At 40.1% G+C, this 25,990-nt stretch overlaps 1 protein-coding gene across 2 annotated transcripts in view; it reads right to left on the minus strand.

Moving 5' to 3' along the window:
* The window catches only part of LOC109444957 (uncharacterized), a 665,687-nt gene that overhangs the window by 279,938 nt on the left and 359,759 nt on the right, over positions 1-25,990 (minus strand). For both annotated transcript variants that reach the window (XM_019726756.3, XM_088789330.1), the window contains exon 6: positions 20,880-20,980. In XM_019726756.3, coding sequence (XP_019582315.3) covers positions 20,880-20,980 — 101 coding nt within the window. The remainder of the gene's footprint in view (positions 1-20,879; positions 20,981-25,990) is intronic.

Below are 25,990 nucleotides of genomic sequence, written 5' to 3' on the forward strand. Positions count from 1 at the left end.
GAAAACTAATGATCATATACTATGTAAGAGGCTTTTTACCAAGGTTACTGATTTCAAGATTTTTGAAATGAACTAAAAAGAACATGTTGGTGTCTGCTTGCAACAGGTTAAGCTGAAGGAACCTCCACTCATTTTTACTCCAATACACAGGTCAAGGAAAGTACTAAGATTTTGATGAATGCCTCTCTGTCCATTAACCCTCAACACAATATTTATATTTATGGGGCACGCTAGATCGACCTAAGCAACGGAGGCAGAAATCTCTCCAGTCAGATATGGGGGCTAGAGGGGAACTCATTGTCTCGGTTGGCCTGGGCCTGAGGTGCTCCTGGAATACGGGGCTTTTTAAAACCAGAAAAGTCTTGGACCAAGCAGGTTGATCGGGTCACTCTAGATATGGGAGTCTCTCTCTAGCAGCCAATTCCCGATGCTACGGGAGTTGGCTTCTTACCCCGGAAGGCCTGAAATGATTGCCATAGATTAGGTATATGCTATCTTCAAAGCAGCTTCCCCCCAAAAAGCGATGCTATGAAACTAGCCCCACTACAGATAGGGTTCACTTGCTCTGCTGTCTTAGATGCTCTTGCTGGACAAACAAAAAAGTCACTTGCAAGCTAACTGAACTCCTTCTCAATTTTGTTTTTTAAAACTGGAGATTGCTAAATGAATTGTAATCATTCTCACAACCAAAATCACACTATCCGATGTTACGAACCATTTATTTGCAAGCCCATCGTTTAGCTTGGCTTTGCAAGATTGCATTAATCTTTTAGAACAGTCAGAAATAAGGCATCATTCTAATACGTAAAGTAAAACACAGGTCTACAGTGAAATTTAAAAGAGACTATTTTAAATATCCAATATTTTGGATTTTTCTTTTTTTTCAAGTTCAGAGGTGACTCTCAACAGAACTTCAAAACCAAATCGGGGAACAATGAACATAGAACTGTTCTTTTTAATCATGAGCAAAATCTATCACACATGTTCTTTCAAGTAAAGTTTATTAGAAAGAAACTGCTACTACAGAACCACATGTTAACTCTGACTTGGCAAGGTCAGGCCAGGGCAATAAACCCTTGAACCTTACAAATATGCAAAGCTGACATAAATAACAAATTAAACCCAGCCAGGTATAACACTTTGGCCAGTTGGATGTGAGGCAGACACCCATCCCAGGGAACAAAAGCCTGTTGATTTGTAAGGAAAACCCGGTCTTACCCTCTTTGTTCACTGCCCATTAGTTTTGCATTTGGGGGTCACTTTGCTCCTTCCTGCTGAGGTAAAACCTAATAAAAATGATTCTGCTGCGCTCTCTGCCAGCGACCCCATGTTACAGCGCACGGGTTGCTGGTAGGGTCCATTGGGCTAATAATGTAGCATGTTTTTATGAAGGGATGGAGGGCCCTGGGTGGGACTGACAGAAGGTGTTTTGAGATTTTAAAGCCCTTTCTGAGTGATGGCACCTGGGACGGTCTCCAGGCAGGAGTGAGCTCTAGGATAACGGCAGAGTCAGCCAGTGTGGTGATCCTTGATTCCACCCAACGTAGGACAAGGAATTAACGCTGTGAAGAGCAAGCAAAGGCAAAACAGTGTGTGTGTGTTTAAAAATGGACACCTTTATCTATTTTTTTTCATCTGAAGGTTATTGGAGGATTCAGAAGTTAGGGATCTGGAAGAGGTAAAGAGAAAATAACCTCGAATGCTGTCCATAGGTCACACTAGAAAGTATTAATGGTCTTACATTGATTGGTGTGAGAGAGACACATTGTTGGGTGTTGAACATACACTTTGGCTTAATAAGTAATGTAGGATATGTCAGGTTCGTCATTAAGCTCCAATGTTCAGTGACCCTGCCATTGCTCTTCGTAAGGAATATGAGTTTTGACAGATCTAACCTGTAATCTAATTAAGCAAACCCAGCCTATAAACTCAGTGAGTGGATTCAAGGCTTGGATTCAGGGCTGTAAGTTTCCTTTGAGCTTTTTGTTGCAGGATGTGACTCTCTACAACCATGGTTGGTGACATAGCAAAGCCTGTGGGTATAAAACAACCCTTTTGACTATTGTTGAAAGAGAAGAGTTCTTTGGCGGCCATACTAGAAGTGGCCTGTGACAGTGACTCTCTTTTGAAGTCAACTTTGTCTTTTCCATCAGAGAACAATACAAGGAGGACACTTGACTCCTTCTTGGGGGAGAAACTTTCTTGACTACATGGTAGAGGAGGAAAGAGTTGAATCAGTTTACACATAACAGCGTATCAAAGTTTTGAATTTTGAGAATTACATATGGAACAGGACACAGGTTTTGAGTTCAATGGTGAAATTCTCAATGCTTGTGTAACATCTGTTTGCAACGTAGATTTGGTATGTTTTATCTAATTTACAGTTTGTCAATTTGGATAATAATCTCTACCTTTTTTGAATGTAAATGTGCTTAATATAATGACTACCAAACATGAAATCATATCTAATATCTGAGATAAATTCTGAAAAACGTTTTTCCCAAAACACAGAGGACTGCAAAAAGCACTGGGAAAGTCAGGGGATAGATGGATTGAGTACTTTCTCTGCGGTGCCAACTCAGGTGTAATGAGGGGGTACACTTACTCTTTTAACTTAAGGAGAGAGAAGAAAAAGGGTTTTTTTGTCATTGGCCCAATTTAAGGACAAAAGGTTTGGCAAAGGCCTTTAGGGGAGGGGAAAAAATTTTGTTAACACTATAAAATGGACATACCAGTAATGAGCAAACAGTATGGGAGAAAACCAGAACTTACAGGGATTTTCAGAAAACTGGATGAAAACGAATGCTATTCCATTGCCATTTTCCTTTTATTTTTAAAAGCCCTCTAGGAGTCCTCTGGTGATGTCAGTGGTGTGTGTGTCTGTGTGTGTGTGTGTGTGTGTGTGTGTGTGTGTTTGTGTGTGCATGAGTGTGTGCATGTGTGTGTACGTGTGTGTGGGTGTATGTATTTATTGCAAAGGCAACTAACTATCAGGCAGCTCAACTTTTAAACTAGACAAATAACTAAATCTGGTCTTTGCTCCATTTTTTGAATTCTATATAAGTGGTTCTTTGATAGCATAGAAAAACAGTGAATCAATTGTCTGAAATGATGGCCCATCCCATTCTCTGAACAGCTCATTTTTAATATCAATTATGTTTCTTGGTTGGGCCGACGGGTTTGCACTTTATAATCATTGGTCTAGTTCGTGTTCGTCATGAAGATCTGGGTCTCACACTGGAGACCAAATTCTGTCATTCTATCCTTTTTATTGGCCGCCATAGTTATTTTAAAATTGAACCCTGAATGCGTTTAGATGATGTGATTACAACTATTCCAATTTGCCATTAGTTTTTCCCCTTCTCTATAATCTCATCCTTGGCCCAACTCAAACATGAACGTTGCCACATCGTCCTCAGTCATTTGACATCTTATGACTCGATGTGGGCCGTCCAGTCGGCCTTCTGTCCTCAGGTCTGTGTGCACTAATCAGTTAACCCACCACTCTAACCTTGACCCAGGTGGGATTCTTGCTTCTGGGAAAACTGGATACCTGACAAGTTTCACATTTTCAACGTCAAGTTAATCTCAAGTTATTTTGGCAAAAATTGAATAACCTTGCTCCTTGCTTCCCTGTTGATTCTGTGGGTGGGAGCCGACTACAGAGAGCGGGGAGAGGGAATTAAGAGGCTCTTGTACAGGAAGTTGAATCATAACGTATATTTCTACCTTATTTATTTTTGGATTCTTGTGGATCCAAGGCTGTTGCCTCTAAGTCTCAAGGACTAAAGGATTAGGATGTGTAGAAACACACACACATACATGTGTGTATGTACATATATCTATTACTAAAGAGGGAGGCTTGTTGCTCTCTCTACTCATCTCTGGCCTCAGGGCACATGCCCTTGAATTGTATTAAATATTATACGAAAATGTTTATTTAAAGTCCTTTCAACTGACAGGTTATTAAAAGCTAGATCAAACGACAAGAAAGTTCAACATCAAACTTGTTAGTGGGTGAGTAAGGGTGAGATATGTTGATTCCTGTATAAACAAACAGACATGGAAATATCCTCAACTTCATTTAACCTGTTGAACAGTGGTTCCAATGAAGGGAAAAATGAGGGAAGCAATTTTTTTTTTAAAAGTCATCCAAGGGCAATCAGAGTTGGCAGACGTTCACATACTTGCGAATATACTGAGAAGGTGAAACAGAATAAACGTAATTTTTACAACAGATGTTTGGCAACTAATTAGGAGTAGACACTTTGGTGTATAACCTAAGTCAATCCCCTTGGACCTCAGGATAGTTTGAATATTAGCTGGATGTTTAAAACAAAGTGGTCATAAAAATAGAAATAGCAAATAAGGAACAGAAAGTGATCCTTTCCTTTGCTTTTTCCCACAGGGCAGCTGGTAGACTGTCAACATTTGGGTTTCTATTCTGTATCTGTTTATAGTGAAATAATTTGAGTTTTTGAAAAAGTCTACCTTTAGCTCAACAGCAGGTTGGCAGAAGTGCCATTAACACTGAAAAGCAGTCCTTTAGCAGAAGGTCAGTGGAGAAGTGTAATCAGTTTAGAACTTGATGTTGTAACTTACTTGAATGAAAGACTTTTCTTAAGGTGACATTAAGATGAAATATTTAAGATAAACTGGATGATCTGACTGGAAACTCACAATGGCTCTCTGAAATAGTCTGCCCTGATTTACAGATCCTCAGTTTTCAATTTATGAGCTAAGACCAGAGTTTACCACAAGAGGATGAGAATAGAGTAGTCATATTAGAGGCAGCTCATATATCGTAAAGACAGACTTTGGAAGAATTAGAAAGTATAATAAAGTGCCTGTCCCTTTAAGACAGGACCTGGCTCCCTGCCAATTTCAAACCTAAAGCATTAGATATTTTTAAAGCCCTTAAAACTGTCACTTTTTCCCTAGACTTTTTGTCATCTCCAAATGAAAAAAACAGTACCGGGGAGATTTGCCCATATTGTTTCAAGTCTCCTCAGGATATTTTTGAAAAGTAAATATTTATTGCTGACAATAATTTCTTTGCTAAGGTTAACCAGTCCTCCAAAGAGTAAGCGGGGCGTGTGAAAGGCAGAGGAAGTGCTCAGCCACGCTCAAGCCTGCGCACATTTACAAGAAGCTTGCAAATAAGACTATTCAACATGCAAATTAATAAAATTTCTGTATCCTTTTCCAAAAGAGACTAGGAATCATTTTATGGAAAGATCTGCCAGAAGATGTCTGGAGCCCAAAATAGGTTATACTTAAGCTAAAGGTCATAGAGGCATTAAATAGAGAATTAGCACCACTGATGGCATTTTCTTGGCCTTTGTCTTTGAGCAACTTGAGGTGGATTTTGACACCGTGATCACCTTGAAGACCCTCCACTCCCTGAATGTCTCCCCTCCTTTGACTTCTGTAGGGAAACTTCCAGAACACAATTACTTAGTGACCACTCACTGTGTGCTTCCGTTTCAGACATTCAAAGTGGTTTAGCATCTCCCCCAGTTTGCTGCCAACTTGCGCTAAGGAATGTTTGGGGTTTCATGGGGGAAAAACAAGTGTTTCGTAATCAGAAAAGTTGTGGAAAGGTTAAGCTAAACAAGTTTCTCTAGTGCAGGTTTTCTCAAAAGATTTTACTATATACCGTGAGTCTCCAATCCTAGGGAGCCCATTTAGGTTTTGAGGAACTTTCAGCAAGACTTAACAAAATCATATTTTGTTACGTGCTGGCTAGAGGTATCAAGAGAACAAAACCGCTAAGGTCCTTTTGGGTTTTGGACCTGATTAATGAATTAGACAAACAAACATGGAGTGGCCCTAGACAGGTTTGTCTCATGGCTGCAAAATGACTGACTGCAGCTCCATCCATCATATCTGCATCAAAGGCAGGAAGAATGGAAAGGAAGAGAGAAGAAAGGGGCCTGGCCCTTGAGTCAGACCCCACCACAAGCCCTACTCAACAGTTTATGTTGCTATGTACCGGCAAGAGCATGGTCCTATGGCAGAAAGCTGCCTCACATAAAGGCAACTGGATGAGCATCCAATGAACACGTTAGTGTCTGGAGGAAGTAAGCGGAGACATTGATTTTCAGCAGAGATTGTCAAGGATCGCAGAAATACGAGCGTATTTCCAGGTTTCCAAATACCAGAGAAGCGTTAGGATCAACTGTTGGGAAAGCTATTAGGAGCAGGACAGAAGTGTGTATGTTCCCAGATGCTTCTGACTCAGGGGAAGAAAGACAAGAGACTGTCAGGGTTGAAAGCATGTTAGAATTTCTCAAAAAGCGTTAACTATTGGAAATAGCACAAAATGGCTCATGTGGGAATACGTTTCCATTTTATTTATTCCTATATTAAATTAATATTCTAGTGCCCTTAGTATCCTTATAGTCTATCAAGTTCATCCATATTGAGGCTGATACCTTAATAAATTAATTTTATTTACAAAAGGACTCCTAGCTTTTTAAAAGATTGCTAGAGGAACCCTCGTGAATCAACGCCAAAAGATACCTTTTGGCATGAGGCCTCTGAAAACTGTATTGCCATCTAGTGGTGATTATCTTGACCTGTAGACACAAGAGCCTTAGAATTTGGAAATAGGGTCAGGTGACCGAACCCATGTTAATATCAGCAAAGGTCACAGTGGTGGCGATCCCAAGCTATCCTGGTTTTCTAGTTCTCTTTTTTCTTCCCCTGGTTCCTTTTCTTCTTTATGCTCCCCAGTTATGAACTTTCTTAAAAAAGCATAATTAGTTGCGCTTTGTTTTTTCTCAATGACTGTATCTTTCCCTCACATTTGGCCTCTCTCTACATATCTATTATCTAGGAAATAAAGGAGTTGGGTGGTTACTTTCTAAGACCACTTTCAAAATTAAAGTCCCATAATTTTTATTATTATGACTCAAATCTACATATCTGAGCTGGTATCATCACTGAGCTCTGATATCAAATTTCCAAATTTTCAGTACCTATGTCTTGGGGGTTCTTCTGTTACACATATCAGTTCTAAGAACAAGTTTAACCCAAAGACTAATAAAAATTACTCTCTATTTTCTGTTAATGGTGTTCATCTCTCTCTCTATACCGATTTAAAATTAATCTTTAAATTCTGACGATGCTTCTTTCGTATTTCCTCTTAAGGATAAGCGGAAAGAGCACGGGCTTTGCAACCAGCTTGATGAATAGTATTTGAATACTGGCATTGCCCATTACTAGATGCATGATCCTGGGAAAGTTATACACTGTTGACTGGAATAGATAACATATAAAAAGGAGAAAATACAAGGAGGAGTATGATTTAATATCTCATGAAGCAAGAAATTCCATGAGAATACAAACTCCATGTTGGTCACTTGTGGACTTAGGGAATCAGTTTTGCTATTTCAGTTTAGAGGTTTGGCAAGTTTACAAGAAAGGCGCAGAGAAGGAAGATGGTATGTTGGGGAGGGAACTACTGTGAGTGAGTTATGAAGGTGGGAGACTTTACACAACATATTCCAAAGAAAACAAGGGGTCTTGTAGAGCTCAACTAGAAGACATTATTTTGAAATACAGTTGAAATTTTGAGTTGTCGTACGTTATGAAGACTCTATAACAGAATAATATGATAAATGCAGTCTATTATTACATATACATTATTGCTGAGTAAAAAAATCCTTTATAATTAAAACAAAATTAAAAAGAGAAATTGGAAATGAGTAAGAGAGGGAATGAATGCAAAAGAAATTGAGAGTAAGAGAGCAATGGGAAGTCAATTAAACGCGGAAATAGGAAAAGTAGTTGGAAAGGACTCTAAAGATCTGATGGAAGACTTGAACTGCGTCAAACTAGTTTAGACTGGAAGTCGCTGACGTAATTAACATGTATCTATTTTATGCCCTGAGACGTGTAATAGCTCTCATTGGCTGTCTGATGTGTGAGCTGTGGTGACATTATGGTAAGAGTTCAATGAACCCTTGTTGAACAAATGAACAGGCCATTGAGACCACAATCAAATTCAATCAATCTGAACCCAGCAATGTGCTGAGTACACATCCGCAAGCACCCAAAAGGTAGTTAACATGTCACTTGAAAAACAACAAAGATTGAAGAGTGGGTGGTCAGCAAAATAAAGGGATCATTGAACCCACGGAGAAATGGTTCACACACGGAAAATAAATGACAGAAAGATTTTTATCACGTTATGCAAATCATCAAAATTGGGAAAGTTTGGAAGAATGCAACTTGGTTCTTCGTTGAGCCTCAGGGAGCTTTTGCTGCACTAAGGATGACCAAAGAACCATCTGCGTGGGGAATCCTTTAAAAATTGCCATGGAACACATAGCATTTCCTGGTTCTATCTTGCTTTGTTCTTAAAATCAGGAAGGAACTGAGCTGCATGCAGGTTGGAACCTTGTACAATGCAATTGCTCAGTAAATACTTAAAATCACATTTTGTAAGAACTGGAAGCAGACCCGAAAATCAGTAAGTGCCACCTTTGGTCTTCCCATTTGAAAGACGAGGAAACTGAAATTGAGAAAACTGGGAGACTCAATGGTAGTCTGGTATAAGGGTCTGTCCACGAGATGATGCAATCTGAAGGGATTTGTTGGCCTTCATCTTATAGTTGAAAACTCAGAACAGTTATCAGAAGTTAATTGTTTTCCCTAAAATGCCTTCATTAAAGTTACAGTCCGGATTGTAAGAACCGTGAAAGCAGGAACCATGCTTAGAAAACACTGGCTTTCAGTAAGTTCCTGTGGAATGAACACTGTTTTTTCCCTTTATGGATGAAAAGACTGGAACGTAGCAATCGTAAGAATTATTCAGAAAGTGGATCGCTGAATCTTTGCTGTCTGAAAATTATTCTCACCTACATTTTATCCTCTTCTAAGTGGAAAACCGCTTTTGCAATTGATTACTTCGTTTATTTTCTTGACTACCTGATTACTCAGATGATTTAACTAATTAGATTTAATTCTTATAAGTACATTCTCCAAGCTCTTATCGGAAGCCATACCCTTTCTCATTGTTATTAAACCAAAAATGTTCCCTTGCCTTTGGAATTTACAATTGTGGATCATTTTCCTTCCGGTAAAATGAATTCCATTTTTAATAACTCAAGGATGAATCATAGTTAGGGTTACTACCGGTCTCTACTTTGCAGCGTTTTCAGAATTTGAGAGGAATTCTGATTCTTGCCCTGACATGGGAGGTAAGGGAGCCTTTTCCTTTCCAGGCAGAGCAGGGATTAGCTACGGTTATTACTGATCTCCCAGGGAGGGTCCTTCCATGCTGCTCCCCGCTGAACGAGCCTCTTCCTGGAGATTAGGAGATAATGCATCTGGAATAACATGAGCTCATCCAGGTTTGTGGTCGATCCGAAAATCAAATCCCAATAATCTCACAGTCCATCTGGCTGCACAGACATTTGGGGAAAGTTTAAATGTCAACCTTGACACAGGGCTCACAACTTTAAAACAGGAGAGGAAGGGAAAGTTCCCTTTTTTAAGGTCAGGCTAAACATTCCTTTGCTTTGGTGGTATGTTTTCCTTTCAGCAGCCCGGAGAGTGTTGTTGGCAGAAGCCTCTTCAGTATGTTTGTTTCTTCTATGGTCATATGTACTCAGCAGGCCCTTGGAAGCGTGAACAGAACCCAGACGTAGCCTGTGCTTTGGCTGAAGCAAAAAATTTAAAGGTGTGAAAACACGAATCTAGAGATGGACTAGATTAGCCTTTCGACATTCCTTTTAGAAAGAGCATCTCTATCCTGGGTTATGAGCCAGTTAATGGAAAAGCCAAAGACTGTGGTTGAGCAGAATGCTTCGTAGCTGGTTAAGAGGCAGCTATCAGGATGAGACAGAGGCAGGCAGTTTAGTACTAGTTAAGGGCCTGCAGTTTGAAATAAAACAGATCACGGTTCACGGCCAGGCTTGGATACATGGTAGATGTGTTGTTTACCCTCTCACATCTCAGGACATCACATTGGATGACGTAAGTGAAGTAAATGGACAGCATAAGGTCTACCGCAGAGTAGGCTTGCAATAAAGAACTATGCATGCATCAAACAGAATTGATAGCCTGTCCTATTGAGAAGGTATTTCTGAACCGTTTATAGGCTCCTTACTAAATATACAGATTTAAAAAACAAAAAGTCCTATGAAGGCCAAAAAGCCCTCCCAAATATTGCTGATGAGAGTGAAAATTGGTGCAATATTTTTGGAAACAGTTTGTCAAGATGAATCAAAAGCCTTAAGCAAGGCTTATATATGTACTTTACCTAAAAATTCAAATTTTGATACCCTGAGGAATAATCAAAAGTGTAAACAAAAAGATTAAATCTAAAATATCCATTACATTGTTTTGTACACCTGAAACTAATAAAAAAATTTAAAAAAATATCCATTACAATGTAGTTCCCCATTATGTTGTACTATTTAAAATAGTGAAAATCAAACAAACAAACAAACAAACAAAAACAAATCCCAAAAAACAGAACACAAAGTCCAACACAGTATGATGGGATTTATATTAATACATATAATGGAATAACTTTACAGCTATTAGAAATTTTGCTTGAGAAGAATCTTTCATAAGGGAAAGTATTTTTAATATACTGTTAGAAGAAGCAAAAACTGTTACATAGCAGCATATATTCTATGAAAGCAATAGTTCTAAAATCTAGAAAAATATATACCAAATGGCAGTTCTCTGGGTGGTGGGATTACAAGTCATTTTTATCTTCTTAGAATTTGTCTTTAAAAAAAAGTTAAAATCTATATAGAAGCACTTCAAAACATAACAAAACATTTTTTTTTCACTTTTGAGGGTTTATTCATGGCCCAAAATCCTCTTTCCTACTTCCTGACATACCCCTAGTCTCAGAAACTTAAGTTATCGCTTGGACAGCTTTCAATTCAACTAGTTAAAATGTAAAAGTGCAGAATTCCTACCAGCTGGGGTACCTAATGCAAAGTACAATTGTTGAAATAATAAAGAAAGGAATAATTATTATAAAGCTCTTGATTTATTTTTTTTGGGAATGAACAGCTGGAATTTATAGGTCAGCTAAATGAAATATCACAAAGAGGGTTCAAGCTCAACATGGATAAAGTCTTGGGATGTATTTTGAAGATGTTTCCATAAAAATGAATAATCAAAAAACTATTCTGCAGATATTCTGGAACTTTTCTTGATGTCTAAAAGGAACTTCACGTGGCCAGACCATTGAATTAGTATTAAGTGAATGGACGTCTGATGATTTTTCTCATCAAGTTAATGGTATTCTTTACGATATTGGTAGTAAGTAATGATAACCCCAAAATTCACTTTCTAGAAGTTTTTCACAAAAAATTATGAACAATTTTATGTGCAAATATGATGACCTGAGTAGTTTGAAACTTTGACCATGAGTTAGAAGTCAGTTTTCCATACATTTATGAAAGATTCCTTACTTTCATATGATTAGAAAAGAAATTATTTGGTTTTAGTATAGAATTGGAGAAACCAAACAAGGAAAAACTTTTAACCTTCTCTCTCAACCCATATAACATAAAACAAACAGAACACACGTTCTCAGTCATGAATTATAGAGAGTGATTCTGTACCTTCAATGGCCGATCTAGATATGCATTAAATACGGATTTCGTCTAGTATTAGCTGTCTCGAGACAGGTAACCACAGAAGCAGCTCTAACTGGTCCTGTCCTGTTTCTAACCAGACCCGGAACCAAAGTCTAAACCTTGGATACACCACGTACGAGTGAGTGCCACTTGTGAACCCTTAACTGCTCCCCGCCACGGAACAAAAGGTTGGGCCCTGACTCGACCCTGAATGCAGGACCCCTTTCCGAAGCGAAGAGTCCGCTGTCCAGGAAGAATCAGTGCTGAAACACTTTCACATCCCGCCGCCACGCTGCATGGAGGAGACAGATCTGAGCTCTGCTTCCTGTCTCTTTGCCGGTTGCCCTCGCCATCAAAGCGTTTTGCTTTTCTCAGAAGCCGGTGCCACACTATCAGCTTCTATGTGCATGAAGCAGCAAGTCCTTGCTTGGTTACACTGGCTTTACAGCATGAGGCTCTGAGGTGCTGTCACCCACCAGAGACTCGCAATTGTTTCTGGCGGCTTCTGGCCACTCACCAAGTAAGTACTCGGTAGGTTTCATTAGGTTTCAACCATCGTATAGCATCCCACGCAGCTACCATACGAACAAACACGAGCACTAGAGTTCTCTAGATGACAGCCTGTATCACCCTCCACCAGCCACGGCAAAACGGTAAGAGGGAACGGTCAAGTCCAGACAATCACGGCACATGTGGACACGTGCAGGGCCCCCAAAGAGCTGGTGTTTTTTGTCATGATACGGGAAGTATGACTTGATAAATGGAGTGTGTCAACTTTTCCTAAGGTGATGGCTAAGTCTAACCAGCGCTCAGCAAGGGGATTAGAGACCTGCAAATTTGGGCCACTGTCTACAGTGGTAGAGATTTCGTGACTCTAGAAGGATTCGGGTGCCTCATCTATGGCCAACTCCTCCAGTTAGCATCATGTGACTTTGTCCAGGCTTCACGTCTAATGCTTTCAAGATGGCAGGCTTCAATCCTAGCATATTCAAGGTCTACACTGCTCTGGGCCTGCGCGCTCTGTTTTCTGGTTTACATCATAATGACCTTGATGGTCTTTGGAGACACATGGCTGCCTCCTCTTTAGGAGGTGAGTTGGCCGCGGTGTAATTTCATACAATTTCTCCCCACTGTTGACCTTGCTGAGGATAGAGCAGGTTTGAGACTCTCAGCAGAGCTTGAACGTCTGATCTTGCCACATGGCTTTCTAACCCTATGTGCTGACACATCACAATAAAAATATATAAACTGTTGAGGCGCAATGCATGAGGGGTAGACCACAAAAATTGGTCCAAAGAGGATGATGGATGCTATGGAACTACAGAAAAGTATTTATCCAATGTGCTTGTGTGACCGATAGTCCTCAGTGTTGAAGGAAACAGGGTTAGACAACTTTTTATGGACGCAGGTTGCAAGCGCATCTATGACTGGTGCGTGCAAACACGTGACATTCCTCGAGCATCCCACAAACATCTTCTGACACACGGTTCCTGGGAGCGCAACACCTAGTGACCGTGTGTTCAGACACTGTGTGTGAGTTGAGTGGCAGAAGTGGGTTCCCTGGGAAAATCTCCTTCATGGAGACAATGTGATCATGCCCAGTTCACAGAGCTTGTGTTCCACTCTGCCTTTAAAAGCCTTGCATTTCGGCATCTCTGCCATAAAGTGGGAGAGCTGGCATTCTTTAGGACCTGGGGGAGTTGTTGAGTTCCACTGGAATGTGTTGAATGGCTTGTAAATTAGAGTCCCTAATGAAAACTCGCTGGTGTCCACTGCAGCAATCATCTGGTTAAAATCAGGCAGTAATTCCACTAATTTTACTGCCCTTCTCCCAGCCCTCAACGCCTCATTTAGGAAAAAATGTTTATGTTCCCCTCAAAACACCTGCATTTTAACTTCAGTCCCCAAAGCAATTATAGTATTTTATTTTTAAATTTTATTTCATTTCTTTCTTTCTTTTTTTTTTGTTTTGGTCTCTCTCTTGTGAATGAAGCACTCCTTCCTTTTGTAAAATGTAAGTAAAAAAAACAAAAACAAAAACAAAACAAAACCCTGAAATCTTTCACAGTGGGCATTCTTAAAAAAAAAAAAAATCATTTTTTCTTTTTTTTTCTTTTTTCTTTTCTTTTTTTCTTTTTTTGTGTATACAGAGAGCTCAATGCTGCAGCTGTTGCTCAGAATCCTTTAGCTATTTTTCAGAAAGCAATAGAGAAGTTTATATTGTGACTAAATGAGTTCAGGTTTGAAGGCAAGCATAGTGTGGCGGCCACTTATCCAGGTAGAAACCTTTCAAACAGACTGTAGCTTTTATCAAAATTTAGTCCCATCCTTGACACTTATCAATTTAACATCACTTTTAAAAAAAAGTATTTTGATCTCCAAGAAAAAGAAAGTTCTGTAACAAATGTTGAAAATATAGTATGAGCGTGTTACTCTGTTTTATCTGCACACATTTGTTTAAATTTCCTGAAAATAGGGTGAAAATCTTCTCTCAAAGCTAGGTGGAAATTCATAACTTTGTATTACATGTTGTTTCTTGATACAAAACAGAGGGAAAAGAATTTCAACTAACATATACACACATCTCTCTGTTTGTTTCCAAAGCATCACCTTTCCCCCACCCTCTCCTCACCCCACGTCTGGGAAACATCTGTGAGCTGGGTAGGCATTCTGGGTAATGACATGCAAATGAGCCCACCAGTTAACAGAATTTCCTTGTCCAATAATGGAATTGGACCAACATGTAGGTTTTTAAATTGGAGCCAGGCTTGCCCAGACCAGATGTGCAAACAAGGGCACGTGTTCCTGGTTTTCGGGATTGGAGCAGCAATGGCCTGTGGGGGAGGGAGGAAGGGCGATAGCCTATCCAATGAAGGACAAGAAAGACGTGGCCAGAAAGGCTGGCTTGGGCTGCCTGCCTACCGGTCATGTTTAGTTATCTATCAACACCTGCTAACTGGGCAGAGTCAGCCATGGTGTCCTCTAAGCTTGCCAGGTTGGCCTACTGAGGGTGGCGGCCCTGCTCCGGCTGGGAGAAGGGCTCACTCTGCCTGAAACTGTCCACTTCTCAGGGGCCTGACCGATCCACGTGCTTTCAGATGCAATGTGTGGCACGAGGTTTGGCAGGCACCTGGCTAGCATCCCCATTCTCCGCATGCATCCTAAGTGCTAGTCCTGAAATGCAGGGTGATGAGCAAAACCCGACATCCTGGGTCCCATGTGATTCATTGGGCATCATGGAGAAAAACGTGGCAACAGGGAGAGCTGGATGTGACAACTGCAGTCTCCACCACTTAAGAGGCAAGTCGGTACCTGGTGCTTCCCACTTAGAAAACAAAATTGATGCCATTAACTCTGTAACTGTAAAAGGCAATTAAAGTAGCTGTTGAAGGGATCTAAAGGGACTGAACAAGAGAAATCAAACGGACTTAAATCAAAATTTGGAAAATGGCTTGAAGTAGGATTTCAAAGCTTTCCTTTTTTTTTTTTTTGAAGTGAAAAGACTCCTTACCATTCTTTTTAAAAGTGAAAGCCAAAAAGTATTACATTGTGGATGTCACAATTAATGATGACCATGTGACTAAGGCTCATTGAGGATCAAAAAATGAGCAAACATTTGGATATACTTCTCAAGGATGATGGATATATCTAACTGACGGCTATTGAATTTATCAGGGTCAGTTAGCATAATGAAAACATATTTTATTAGGCTGTTAAAGGGATAAATTGTTTTCATATTTATTCATCTGTTCCCAAGGCTAATTTTGGGGTTTTTTAAAACATGCTTTTCATGTTCCTACAACGAACAGCTAAATAAATAAAGCATTAGTTTGAGAACAGAAGTAACCACCATAGATATGACACAGGATTCCTCAGTACAGGCCTAAGTAATGATTTTCTGACTTAATGCTCATCAGTCACGGTGAATAGTCACTAGAATTCCCAAGCTAATAACAAATAAATAAAAGTTGCAATAGACATTAAAAAAACAACAACAAAAAAAAAACTTAGGTCAGGCTGATGTTTGCTAAGTGAAACACATCACTAATATAATTATATTTGCTTCAATTCATTGCTGAGTGTGTTCTTTAAGGACTGAATAACGAATAATCTGGAAAAGCCCCATTTTATTGTGCTGATTAAAAACAAACAACAGCTTTCCCAATTAAAATGGGAACCTTTAGATACTGACTCCCAAAGGATATTTTGGGTTGTAGTGGCTTTCAGAGAGGACAAACTGTCAGAAGAGGCACTGCCCACTTTGCCATTTTGCAGTGGCGTCTACAAACGTTTGTCACCTGCACTGCTCTAGTTCCTTGGCTGGCAAGGTCACCCTGTTCCCAGTTCTAGTCACCTTCCACTCTCTTTGTAGGCACTTCCAATGAGTCTTCTGGCTCTATCCCGGGTCTCCTTCTCCAGCCCTGACTCCACTATGCAAAACCAGGCTAGGTTTTCAACTACCAACAGGCTTCCTGTTTTGGAGGATCCTTAAGGATCTTAGATTCATTGTAACTAAAATAAAAGTGGGATCCTATTTGGCGACATTGGTTCTTTCTCCTGTTTGCTTTTGGTTAAGGAAGTCATGCACTATCCACTTTGAACCTCCTCTCCCCCATCACATCAGTGGAACACCAGGTACCATTCAAAAGTACCATCCATAGCTCCGCCTCACAAATGTCCCCCAAATCAGAGTCCTCTCCTCCATCACACACCCCCACTGCCTCAAACTAGGTCACACCATCTTTTGTTCTGATGGTGGCAACAGCTTTTCTCCCTTCCCTCATTAATTCTCCATATTACCAGCAGAATTTGTTTTTGTTTTTCTTCTGAAAAACGAAGTGGGCAATGTCACTGGCTAAAGATGTCCATTGATTCCTTTCTGCTGCTTCCTGGAGGAAATGCAAATGCATACAGCATAAGAGCCACCCTCATTGGAACTGAGTCTTTCTTTTCAGCCCATCTCCTGCCGCTCTGTATCCTGCAGCATCACTTACCACCCTGACCTCACCCTCCTAGCCCACCTGAGCCTTGGCTAGGTTTTTCTCTCTTTTTGAATGACACTAGCCTTCGAGTTCAGAATAGCAAAACCACTGCTTTGACAGAAAGCGCTTAGGCAGCAGGGATGGGAGTTAGAGTATGCTATCGTGATCAAACATACCTCCAAGCTTTGGGGATGCCACAGTAAGATTATTGCTGGAGGGAGATGTTGGCTAAGTTGTCCTTCAGGCTTTATAATGGAGAAGGAAGAAAAGAAAAAAAAAAGATTCCATGCTAAGGAAGTGGGCTTTAGGGCAGAAGCATTCTCTTCTGTGCCAACAAAAACACGGGAAATGTATACCACTGGGCAAAGAACAAAACTGGATGGGAAACCACAGAGGAAAGGGACCGGTGAGAGAAGAGCTCCCCAATATGCAAGGACATGGAAGTCGATCCGCCGCCCTTCTAGGCTGTTACAGAACCCAGGTCTCTCCAGCGGCAGCAATCTAGGCCGCAGTTTACATTTTCCATTTGCGTCTGCGCTTGGAATTGGGGTGTGGGGATGTTTGGGGCGGTAGATTAGAGAGAAACAGACCGAGCAGCAGCAAGAGGAAAAGGCAGGCAAGTAAAGTGTGCAGCCAAGGGCAGACAGAAGTATTTGCTTCAGCTTTAAACCAATGTGTGTGTAATTAACAGCTCCAATTCATGATTTAATTCCCCCAACATATTACTCTTTATTGCAAACCCTTCACGGAACATTGTGAATCAGAAAGATGCTTCAAGATGGGCCTGACATAGTTTCCTTCGGCCTCTTGGGACTAAATTTGATGCTGGTGACAGACAGCACCCCAACAGTCAAGCTTGGGTCCCCTCTTTACCTTGGCAGCAGGGTGAGGAAATTAGCTGAAAACCAGTGCATTCTTGTTTCTATGACACTGCTTGGGGACTGGCAGGTGTGCCTTGGGAACTGTGACTTCTTTCCCATTCAATTATTAGTCGCTCTACCAAGACCACCTACAATTGCCAATTAGCACGAGTTATAAAGGGATTCATGCTAAATGGATACCTTGATTTGACTTCACTTTCCCATTCCTAGTTCAAACTTTCAAATCGTAACAGCTTCCAGTGCCTTCTAAGGAAACTAGATGTAAAATGGATACAGAAACGAAGTCCTCCATTTTTCAAAGAGAAAACAAGAAACACACACACACACACACACACACACACACACACACACACACACAGAGAGAGAGAGAGAGAGAGAGAGAAAGAAAGAGAGAGAGAGCGCACAAACTCTTCAAAACCTGAATTTCTTTAAATTTTATCAATATGGTAGTCCTGAATGTGGTACACACTGAGAGAGAACATAACCTTGTTGACAGAGGAAAGAATAAAAATGATGGGATATTAGGAAATTCATTGACGGGTTTTATACATTCATGGAAACGTGTCACAGGTTCGGATTCTATAATCACCTCTAAAGTACATATGAGCAAAGGAGGAAAACTTGGTCATAAGGGAACATGAATTATTTAAGACATGACTCTACCCTCACAAGGATGAAATTAACAGCACACAATTCTCTTAATAACACAAACAACATTCTCTACTTTCTCTTAATCAATTGTATGTTTTAAATAAAGTACTTTCCTGCCTGAAATATTCAAGTGATTTCTTGCAATGTCCACTTTGTGTACACACAGCAGAGTGTACACATTTGACTATATTCTATAATTAATTGTGCAGTGAAAGAACGCTGAGCTGACAAGTAGTAGCGAGTCCATTATCTGAACAATGGGAACCTCACTTACAAAGGTGGGTAAACTATTTTCCCCTCTTTTTAAACCCACATGTATAGTGTAAATAGAAAAAGATATTTCCATTTCTAAAAGGGCTTTTTTATTTGATACATCCGCTGACACAAAAGAAGCCACACTCAACCACACGTTAGATCAGGGAGCTGAAACAAGCTCTGAGTATATAAATGCCACAGGTCTGTGAGAAATATACCGTCATTTGGCGTTGAACTTTTTTTTTTTTTAACAGTAAAGCAAAGGAAAATTCATTTGATGATAAAATATCACACCACCTGTTCTTGTCTATAAGAAAATTGGCTGAACTGATTCCATTTACAAGTTAAAATGGGTGGGTCTGGAATCCTTGTATCATCAACCTTTGGTGGTTCAGTATGTATGAGAAAAATACAGTGAGAGGAAGAGGAAAAAACATAGCAATTGTATTTTAAATTCCTGGTCCAATTCCGAGCACTTTGTGGCCCCTACCTGGTATGGTTTGGGAGAACCTCATATGTTTGCACCTTCCTAAAAGGATCACCTTCTATTTCAAGGTACGTGGATACTCAAGCCCAATGATGTACGGATGCCTTAATTTTGATCTAGAAAGTAGGTTTGAACTGGAAATACTACTCAAACCACAATTTTGAAATGGCAAAGGGTTGTCTAAAGTCTGAAATTACTATGATTTTAACACTGAGTAGTGCTTTCAAGATTGCATAAAATTACATTTTTATTTTGCATAAGACATATGTTTGTTGTTGTGTTTTCCCAGTTTTGATTATAGTTCTTCTCAGTTTTTGAAAGATCCCACATATGTGAAATCCCCGTTGTATTTATCAATGTATTTTGATCCTTTGCCAAATTTCTTCAGCGTTCAAGTATTAGTAGTTACGCACATATTACTTTTATATTAAATCCTGTATATAGCAAGAATGAATAAGTATCTAAACAGATAATTACAGAATTTGGTGGAGGACAATAAAATAATGATCATGAGTCTATAGGGAATTCTTTTAATTTTTGTAACTTCAGTTCTACCTTTTTCTTTTTCTCTCCTACAATTGTATTTTGATATTTAGCTTTGAAAGACACGTCAACTTTGAATAGACATCTAAAAATAGAAGATTCTACTCATATTTTAGGTGGATACCCCTTGATCCTTAAGTTTTCAATTTTTTAGGACCCTGGAATAATCCCGTATCTAAACCTCCAGAGATTCCTTTGGCTCAAGGCCCTGAAATATTTCCTATTGCCTATTACTCTCACAAGGCCGCTGATCTAGTTTTTAAAACCAGAAAACTTTGTTTTACCTCCTTCCAACCCCAAGATGGGATAAGCCAAGCCGAGCATATGCTCACAATTTTATAGCAGGTAGGTTGTCCTGTTGCAGAGGAAAACTCATGCAAAAGGTGAAGAGAAGTGGGAATATTCTTTTAATGTTGGGATAATTTGAAAGACAATGGGAATAATTTAGATCTGAATTATCTGATTGGGCCTTAGTGCCAATTAAGTAAACCGAATAAATTATCCTAGGGCTGATAATTTATAGTGAACAAAGACAAGCAGGGAGTTCAGATAAATACCTGAAGGATTCATTTACAAACTCAGTTAATAATGTTTTCGGTCCTAATTACTGAGTTTGGCTATATAAATAGCTGATCTATTTGCTGTATAATTATATAATTGCTTAATGCTCCACTCCAGGTTGTGGAGAGGATTAAATGAAATAGTATATTTAAAGAATTTAGTAGTACTTATTCCACATATTACCTCTTTCCTACTCCACTTTATCTATCCTACCACAACCTACCAGTGGTGCAGGCAGGTCTCCTCTAGGAAAAAAACTGCATTACCCAACTCTGTGCCATTTTATTCCATGCAAATGATACCATCATTAATTAGGTCACAGGACAGTTACACAGATACAGCTACAGGCCAGAACTGCATCTACACACCCAAAGCTGCAAAATGAGCTCCTCAAGCCTCCATGAGTTAAAATATTTGGGAACAGAACTCAACAAAGGGGCTACCTCTGAATGCATGCATGATACGTGCTAATTTTATCCTCACCAGAATCCTCGAAGATTCAATGAACAGTCTTATAGAAGACACGAGTTCCAGTGAGGTGAAATAACATGCCCAAAGTCACATAACTGTTCAATGGTAGAAATAAGATATTAGCCCAGATTTTTCTTGCCCCCAAGCCTCTGTTCTTTCCAGCACACTGGGCTTCCTTTAGATGCATCGCCCGCCATTCATGCGGTAGGCAGAGCACACATTTCAAGTGATAAAATATAGATCACAGAGGAAGATATGTATGTGGCTACATTTTATAGGTTGGCTAGCTTACTTAGGATTTTAATAATAGCAGCAAAAGATGCCTGCATTTTTTCACACTGCCCTCTAAATGAGATAATTCGCTTTTCTTTCTTAAAACAAACATTGATCAGTGAGTTGAGAGCTATAGTTTTTATAAAACAGTGGGTCAAACCTGGTTTGCTGTGTCATATCCGGGGAGGGAGGTCCCATATTCTTCCATTCTTGGGGTGACACACAGAATCCTGTGATGAGGGAAGGAACGGTGGGAGCCATCTGGAGAAGACAGAAAAGAGAGTGAAACAGAAGATTTAGGGTAGTTATTTCCATATTTGAATCTCTTTTTTTAAATTTTTATTTTTTTAAGTGTGTTTTCCCAGGACTCATCAGCTCCAAGTCGAACCGTTATTTCAACCTAGTTGTGGAGGGTGCAGCTCACAGTGGCCCATGTGGGGATCGAACCGGCAACCTTGTTGTTAAGAGCGCTGCACTCTAACCGACTGAGCGAACCCCCCGCCCCCCACATTTGAATCTTGCTGGCGAATCTTTATTAACTTCGTGCCCCTGATCAAGTCCCTCCTCTCTCTTCACCTTGGTTTCGTCATCAGGAAAATACAAGCAGCTTGGTCTACCGGGCTTGTGATGAAGGTCGAATGGAAGGTCATATAGGAAAGTTCCTTGAAACGTAAAATAGAAACAAGGCAGCACTGTACAAACTGGAGGGTTGTTAGCAGCCTGCCTGTCCCATCGCTGTCGCCAAGAGAAATCCTTGGCCACTCGCCCTGACCACAACCTCCTCAGGGCGGGCCTGGTGTGTGGAGGAAACTGGGAGCGGGCCGCTTTCACATTATTTCAAAATTTGTTATGAAATTGTGCCAAAACTTTATAAATACCAGCCAGGACAATGGGGTGTTGTACCACATTCTTTCCACCTCATGGACCATTGTTTTTTGTTTTAAACTCGTCAGTTAAAATGCATTTGAGTTGCTGGGTCAGCTTACGAAATGCCTGATATGTAATGCTTGATTCTAGCCAATTATCTTTAGTTCCTCTCTTTTATTAGTGTTAAATTTGAATTACAAGGGGAAGGGTGGGAGTGGAGCGTGGCTATTCTCGAAATCTGGAAGACAGTGAATTCATTTGTGTCATTTTATTATCCTTCTTTATAACTATCATTGGTTTTGGAGCTCTCAGATACTTTTGGACTCCTCCAAACCCATCCTTTCTTTTCTTTTGCTTTAAATCTGTTTCCTAAAAGCAGCAGATGAACTTTCTTGTTGCAAAGTTTGAAAGAAAAAAAAAAAAAACAACCTCACAACAATCTTAAACTTGTACTTAACAAAATAAACTGCAGATAAGGCCCCTGAAGGTCTTGGCTGCAAATGGTTCCCACTAAAATGGGACTCTACGCTCGTAGTCTGAAACAAATTAGGAAGGAGGGGAAAAAAAAATCAACAGCTCTGGGGTGAAACTGGGGTTGGTGCTGCCTCATCATTTTTTAACCAAAAATAAAACAAGCAAATTTTGTTTAACTGCAGGTCAAATAAAAAAAAATTAAAAAATCCCTCATCTGTTCAGTGTAATTACTAACAGAGAGCAGTCTTACCAGCTGCAGGGTTCATGGATAAATGGAGAAAACCATAATTTTCTCTCCCTGGGGTTAAACCTCCAAACTTTGAGTCCGTGCCTCAATAGTATGCTTTTAATATACCATGAGAAGCCAAGTCAGAATGCTTTCAGAGTATGTCGCTATCTTTTTTTTTTTTTTTTGTACCAGAATGAAATAATTGTGTGTACATATAAGAGTTCAAGTTCTGAAAGGGGGAAAAAAGTATTTATTTCTCCAAGGTCTTCCATCATGACGTTCTACCCTTCCCCTAATGATGACAGCATGGTCCCCAGGCTTTTGTCCCCCATAGATGGGTGAAATTGACTATACTTTAGATTTGTCAAATGTTGCCAATTTCTTTCCAAATGTTCTTATTTCCGCACAACCAGAGAAAGTTTTGTTTTCCTAGTACTTTTCCCTTAATTTTTAAGCCCAAGTGTATATTAAGGAAAATTTGACCCTTATGTTTCTGATTCATTTAAACTGAACTCATTGAACATTTCTTTTTTTTTTTTTTAATAAAACACTTCTGGTGTCCAAAAACCCCAATGAATGTTTTTTAAAACCATCTTTAAACTCTTATTATATTTGCATAAAGATGTCAGCTTTGGGCTGAAAGGAATTTGAGCTTAAAAGTCTCAACTTTGGTTTGAGATTGAACTGTTCAGGTTCATATGGGGTCTGAAATAGAAGTAGAAAAACTATGTTTTTTCACCGTTAGCTCGGCTCTTCTTAATGGGTAATTTCACCTTGTCATCAGGATCTAATCAGAGAAACACCGATTAACTGAGTTGTAAGTATTCATTTCATAGTAACGCAAGTGGTAGGCTGGGAGTAACAGAAGCTGTCAAACACGCTTCCAAGGGTAGTCTAGACCTGCTTAAGCTCCTCGTTACTTTTATACTTGACTCTGACAGAAGGAATATATATGTCCAGGAAAAGGACAGCTTCCTAGAAGGTGAGAAAGAGGTGAATCAATCATAAGTCACCCTGAGGGACTTGAGGGAAATTCGCAGAAGATCCGTACCTGAGCATACCATGCGCCCCCTTTCTGAGGACAGAAAGCTACTGGGGAGTGTGTGCTTAGAGTTCAGACCCAGGTCAACACCAAGCAATGAGAAAGATATATCTTGTTCTTCAATTTGGGTATTATCATCGCAACAAGTTCCACTGAGAAAAAGCAACCATATTTCACGTGTTCAATTTCTCCATTTGGAACAGTTTAAAATCCATACCTGAGGTGTAGGCATCAATTACACATAAACAGAGATCTAGGTTGCATCTACATAGACCAAGTGCAAAATACTGAGCAATAGACTCAGTTTTGCCAATCAGAGTAAGCAAGATCACTCAATAGCCTTGAGTTTTGCTTGTCACCTCTAGATGGCTTATAATAATTTCTCTCCTCAGCTGTGTAATGTAAATGCTTGAGAGCCAGACGATTCGGGGTTCAGATCATGATTTCGCACCAAGAGTCCGTGATTTGGACAAGGTGTTAAATTATTTTTCCTCTTCTGTGAAACTGAGGTAGAAATAACACCGACTTGGGCATATCACAAAGATTAAATGAGCTAATATATAGTGCTTAATTCAATAATATCTGGCACAAGATCTCAACAAACATTACTACCACATTTATTCAATTCCAAGATTTTCCCATATTTTAATATTCTTGAAATCAGACATGAATTACAATAGACTGTGTCGTAATAATTGCTGTTGTTCAGGTAGCAGCTGGGGTATAATTGCCACTGCCTTTATATGTGTAAATATAAAAAACTCTAGCATCTAGCACAATGCTTGTTAATGACTTGAAAAAAAAATTCCGGAAACTATAGTGAGCACTCTTTTAATCATTAGGAGCAGAACAGGCATGGGAAGAGGGGAGAGGGAGGTGACAAATCAGGCATGTTTAGTGACATTCCTGAAGTGGGTGTCCAGAGTAGGCTAACTCTCCATGATGGCTAGCCGAGAGGTCCAGGGCCAATAGCTTTTAGTGATTTTTGTTAAAAGATTATGTCACCAGGTGCCCTGATGGCATACAGGACAATACTGGAAATGAAAGCTGAGTAAAAAAGTGATTCAGTCGTGTCATGCATGAATGTAAAGAAGTACTCAGCATTCCCCAACTCAGTTATTTTGCATATATGGCCACCCATACAAACACAAGAATAATAGACGGGCAAAACTAGTATACTTAGGTCTACAAGTACCTTCTCAATAAGTACAAAATAAACATTCTGAGTGATAAGAAAGCATTGAGCCATAGTCTCATTGGTAGGCCTTCCCATTTTTCCTTTCTTTTGTAATGATAAACTAAAGGTTTGAGTGACACACGACGGTGTCTTAGATTTAATAAAATGTGGAATTCATCTGTTGGGGGTTGAGTACTGGATTGAATGAAGAGACTACATTGAGACGTGGCACACTTTGGGTATTTGTTGAATACAGGCCTGGCTCAGAGTTGGTTGCTGGTTGGGTTCCAGACGACCGCGATAAAGCCAATATCCCAATAAGGCAAGTTACCCATTTGCTGTTTGGCTCTCCAGCGCAGATAAAAGTGACATTTACACTGTCCTGTAGACTATGAAGTGTGCCATAGCATTATGTCTAAATAAACAATCTATGTATCTTCATTAAAAAATACTTTATTGCTAAAAAATGCTAACCATCCTCTGAGCCTTCAGCGAGTCGCAAGCTTTTTGCTGGTGAGGGTCTGTCCCCATATTGATGGCTGCTCACTGGTCAGGGTGGTGGCTGCCGATGGTTGGGGTGGCTGTGGCGGTTTCTCACAATAGGACAGCGAGGAAGTGTGCTGCACCTGTGGACTCTCCCTTTTGCGAAAGATTTCTCTGTAACACGCGATGCTGTTGGATAGCATTTTCTCTGCAGAACTTCTTTCAAAATCAGAGGCCATCATGAGAGCAATCCAGTCACAGGTTCGAGCTCCTTCAATCTGGAAAGAACGCCACGTCTGCCAAGCACAGTGAAACGAGGGATGCCTGCGCTTGCTCACTGTGGTACGCAGAGTAGGATGGGCTGTGGATGACCTCACTCCGACCTGCCAAACGGACCTTCCGCCATCATTCCAGTCCTTCAACTGCTCAGGGTCTCGCACATGATGGCTTCATCCCTTCTGTCCCTACCTTCCGGTGGCACATGTTACTCGTTCTTCTCCCCTCCCTGATCTTACCAAAGGATTTCACTCAAAGTTAGCCATGGCTGTCGGATTGGCTTTGGCCAATAAAATACAGGGGGAAACGAGGTGTTTCTCCCCAGTGGAAGTCTTTAAGAATCAGCATCCTAGTCTCTATTGTTGGCCTTCCTGCTGCAACAAAGTAAAAAGCGTTCCGTTGAGATAGGGATTTTAAGCTAGACGGCAGGATGTTGGAATGCCAAACCACCAGGTGGAGGACAGCTGCCCTCGAGAAGGGTCTGGGCCTGCCACGAATCGTTCCTGCTCAAGGAATACACTTTTGTGTTCTGGGGACACTTGGTAGCACAGCATAACCTTGCCTATCTCGGCTTAGGTCACTCAAAGTTCAGGTCTCCACTTCAGAGTCTGCCTTGGCTTTCTTCTTCTTTTTTTTTTTTTTAATTTATTTTTTAAATTTATTGGGGTGACAATTGTTAGTAAAATTACATAGATTTCAGGTGTATAATTCTGTATTACATCA

The sequence above is a fragment of the Rhinolophus sinicus genome, chromosome 13, assembly GCF_057876585.1.
Source record: "Rhinolophus sinicus isolate RSI-liver-muscle chromosome 13, RSI-T2T, whole genome shotgun sequence".
In the NCBI taxonomy this organism is placed as follows: domain Eukaryota; kingdom Metazoa; phylum Chordata; class Mammalia; order Chiroptera; family Rhinolophidae; genus Rhinolophus; species Rhinolophus sinicus.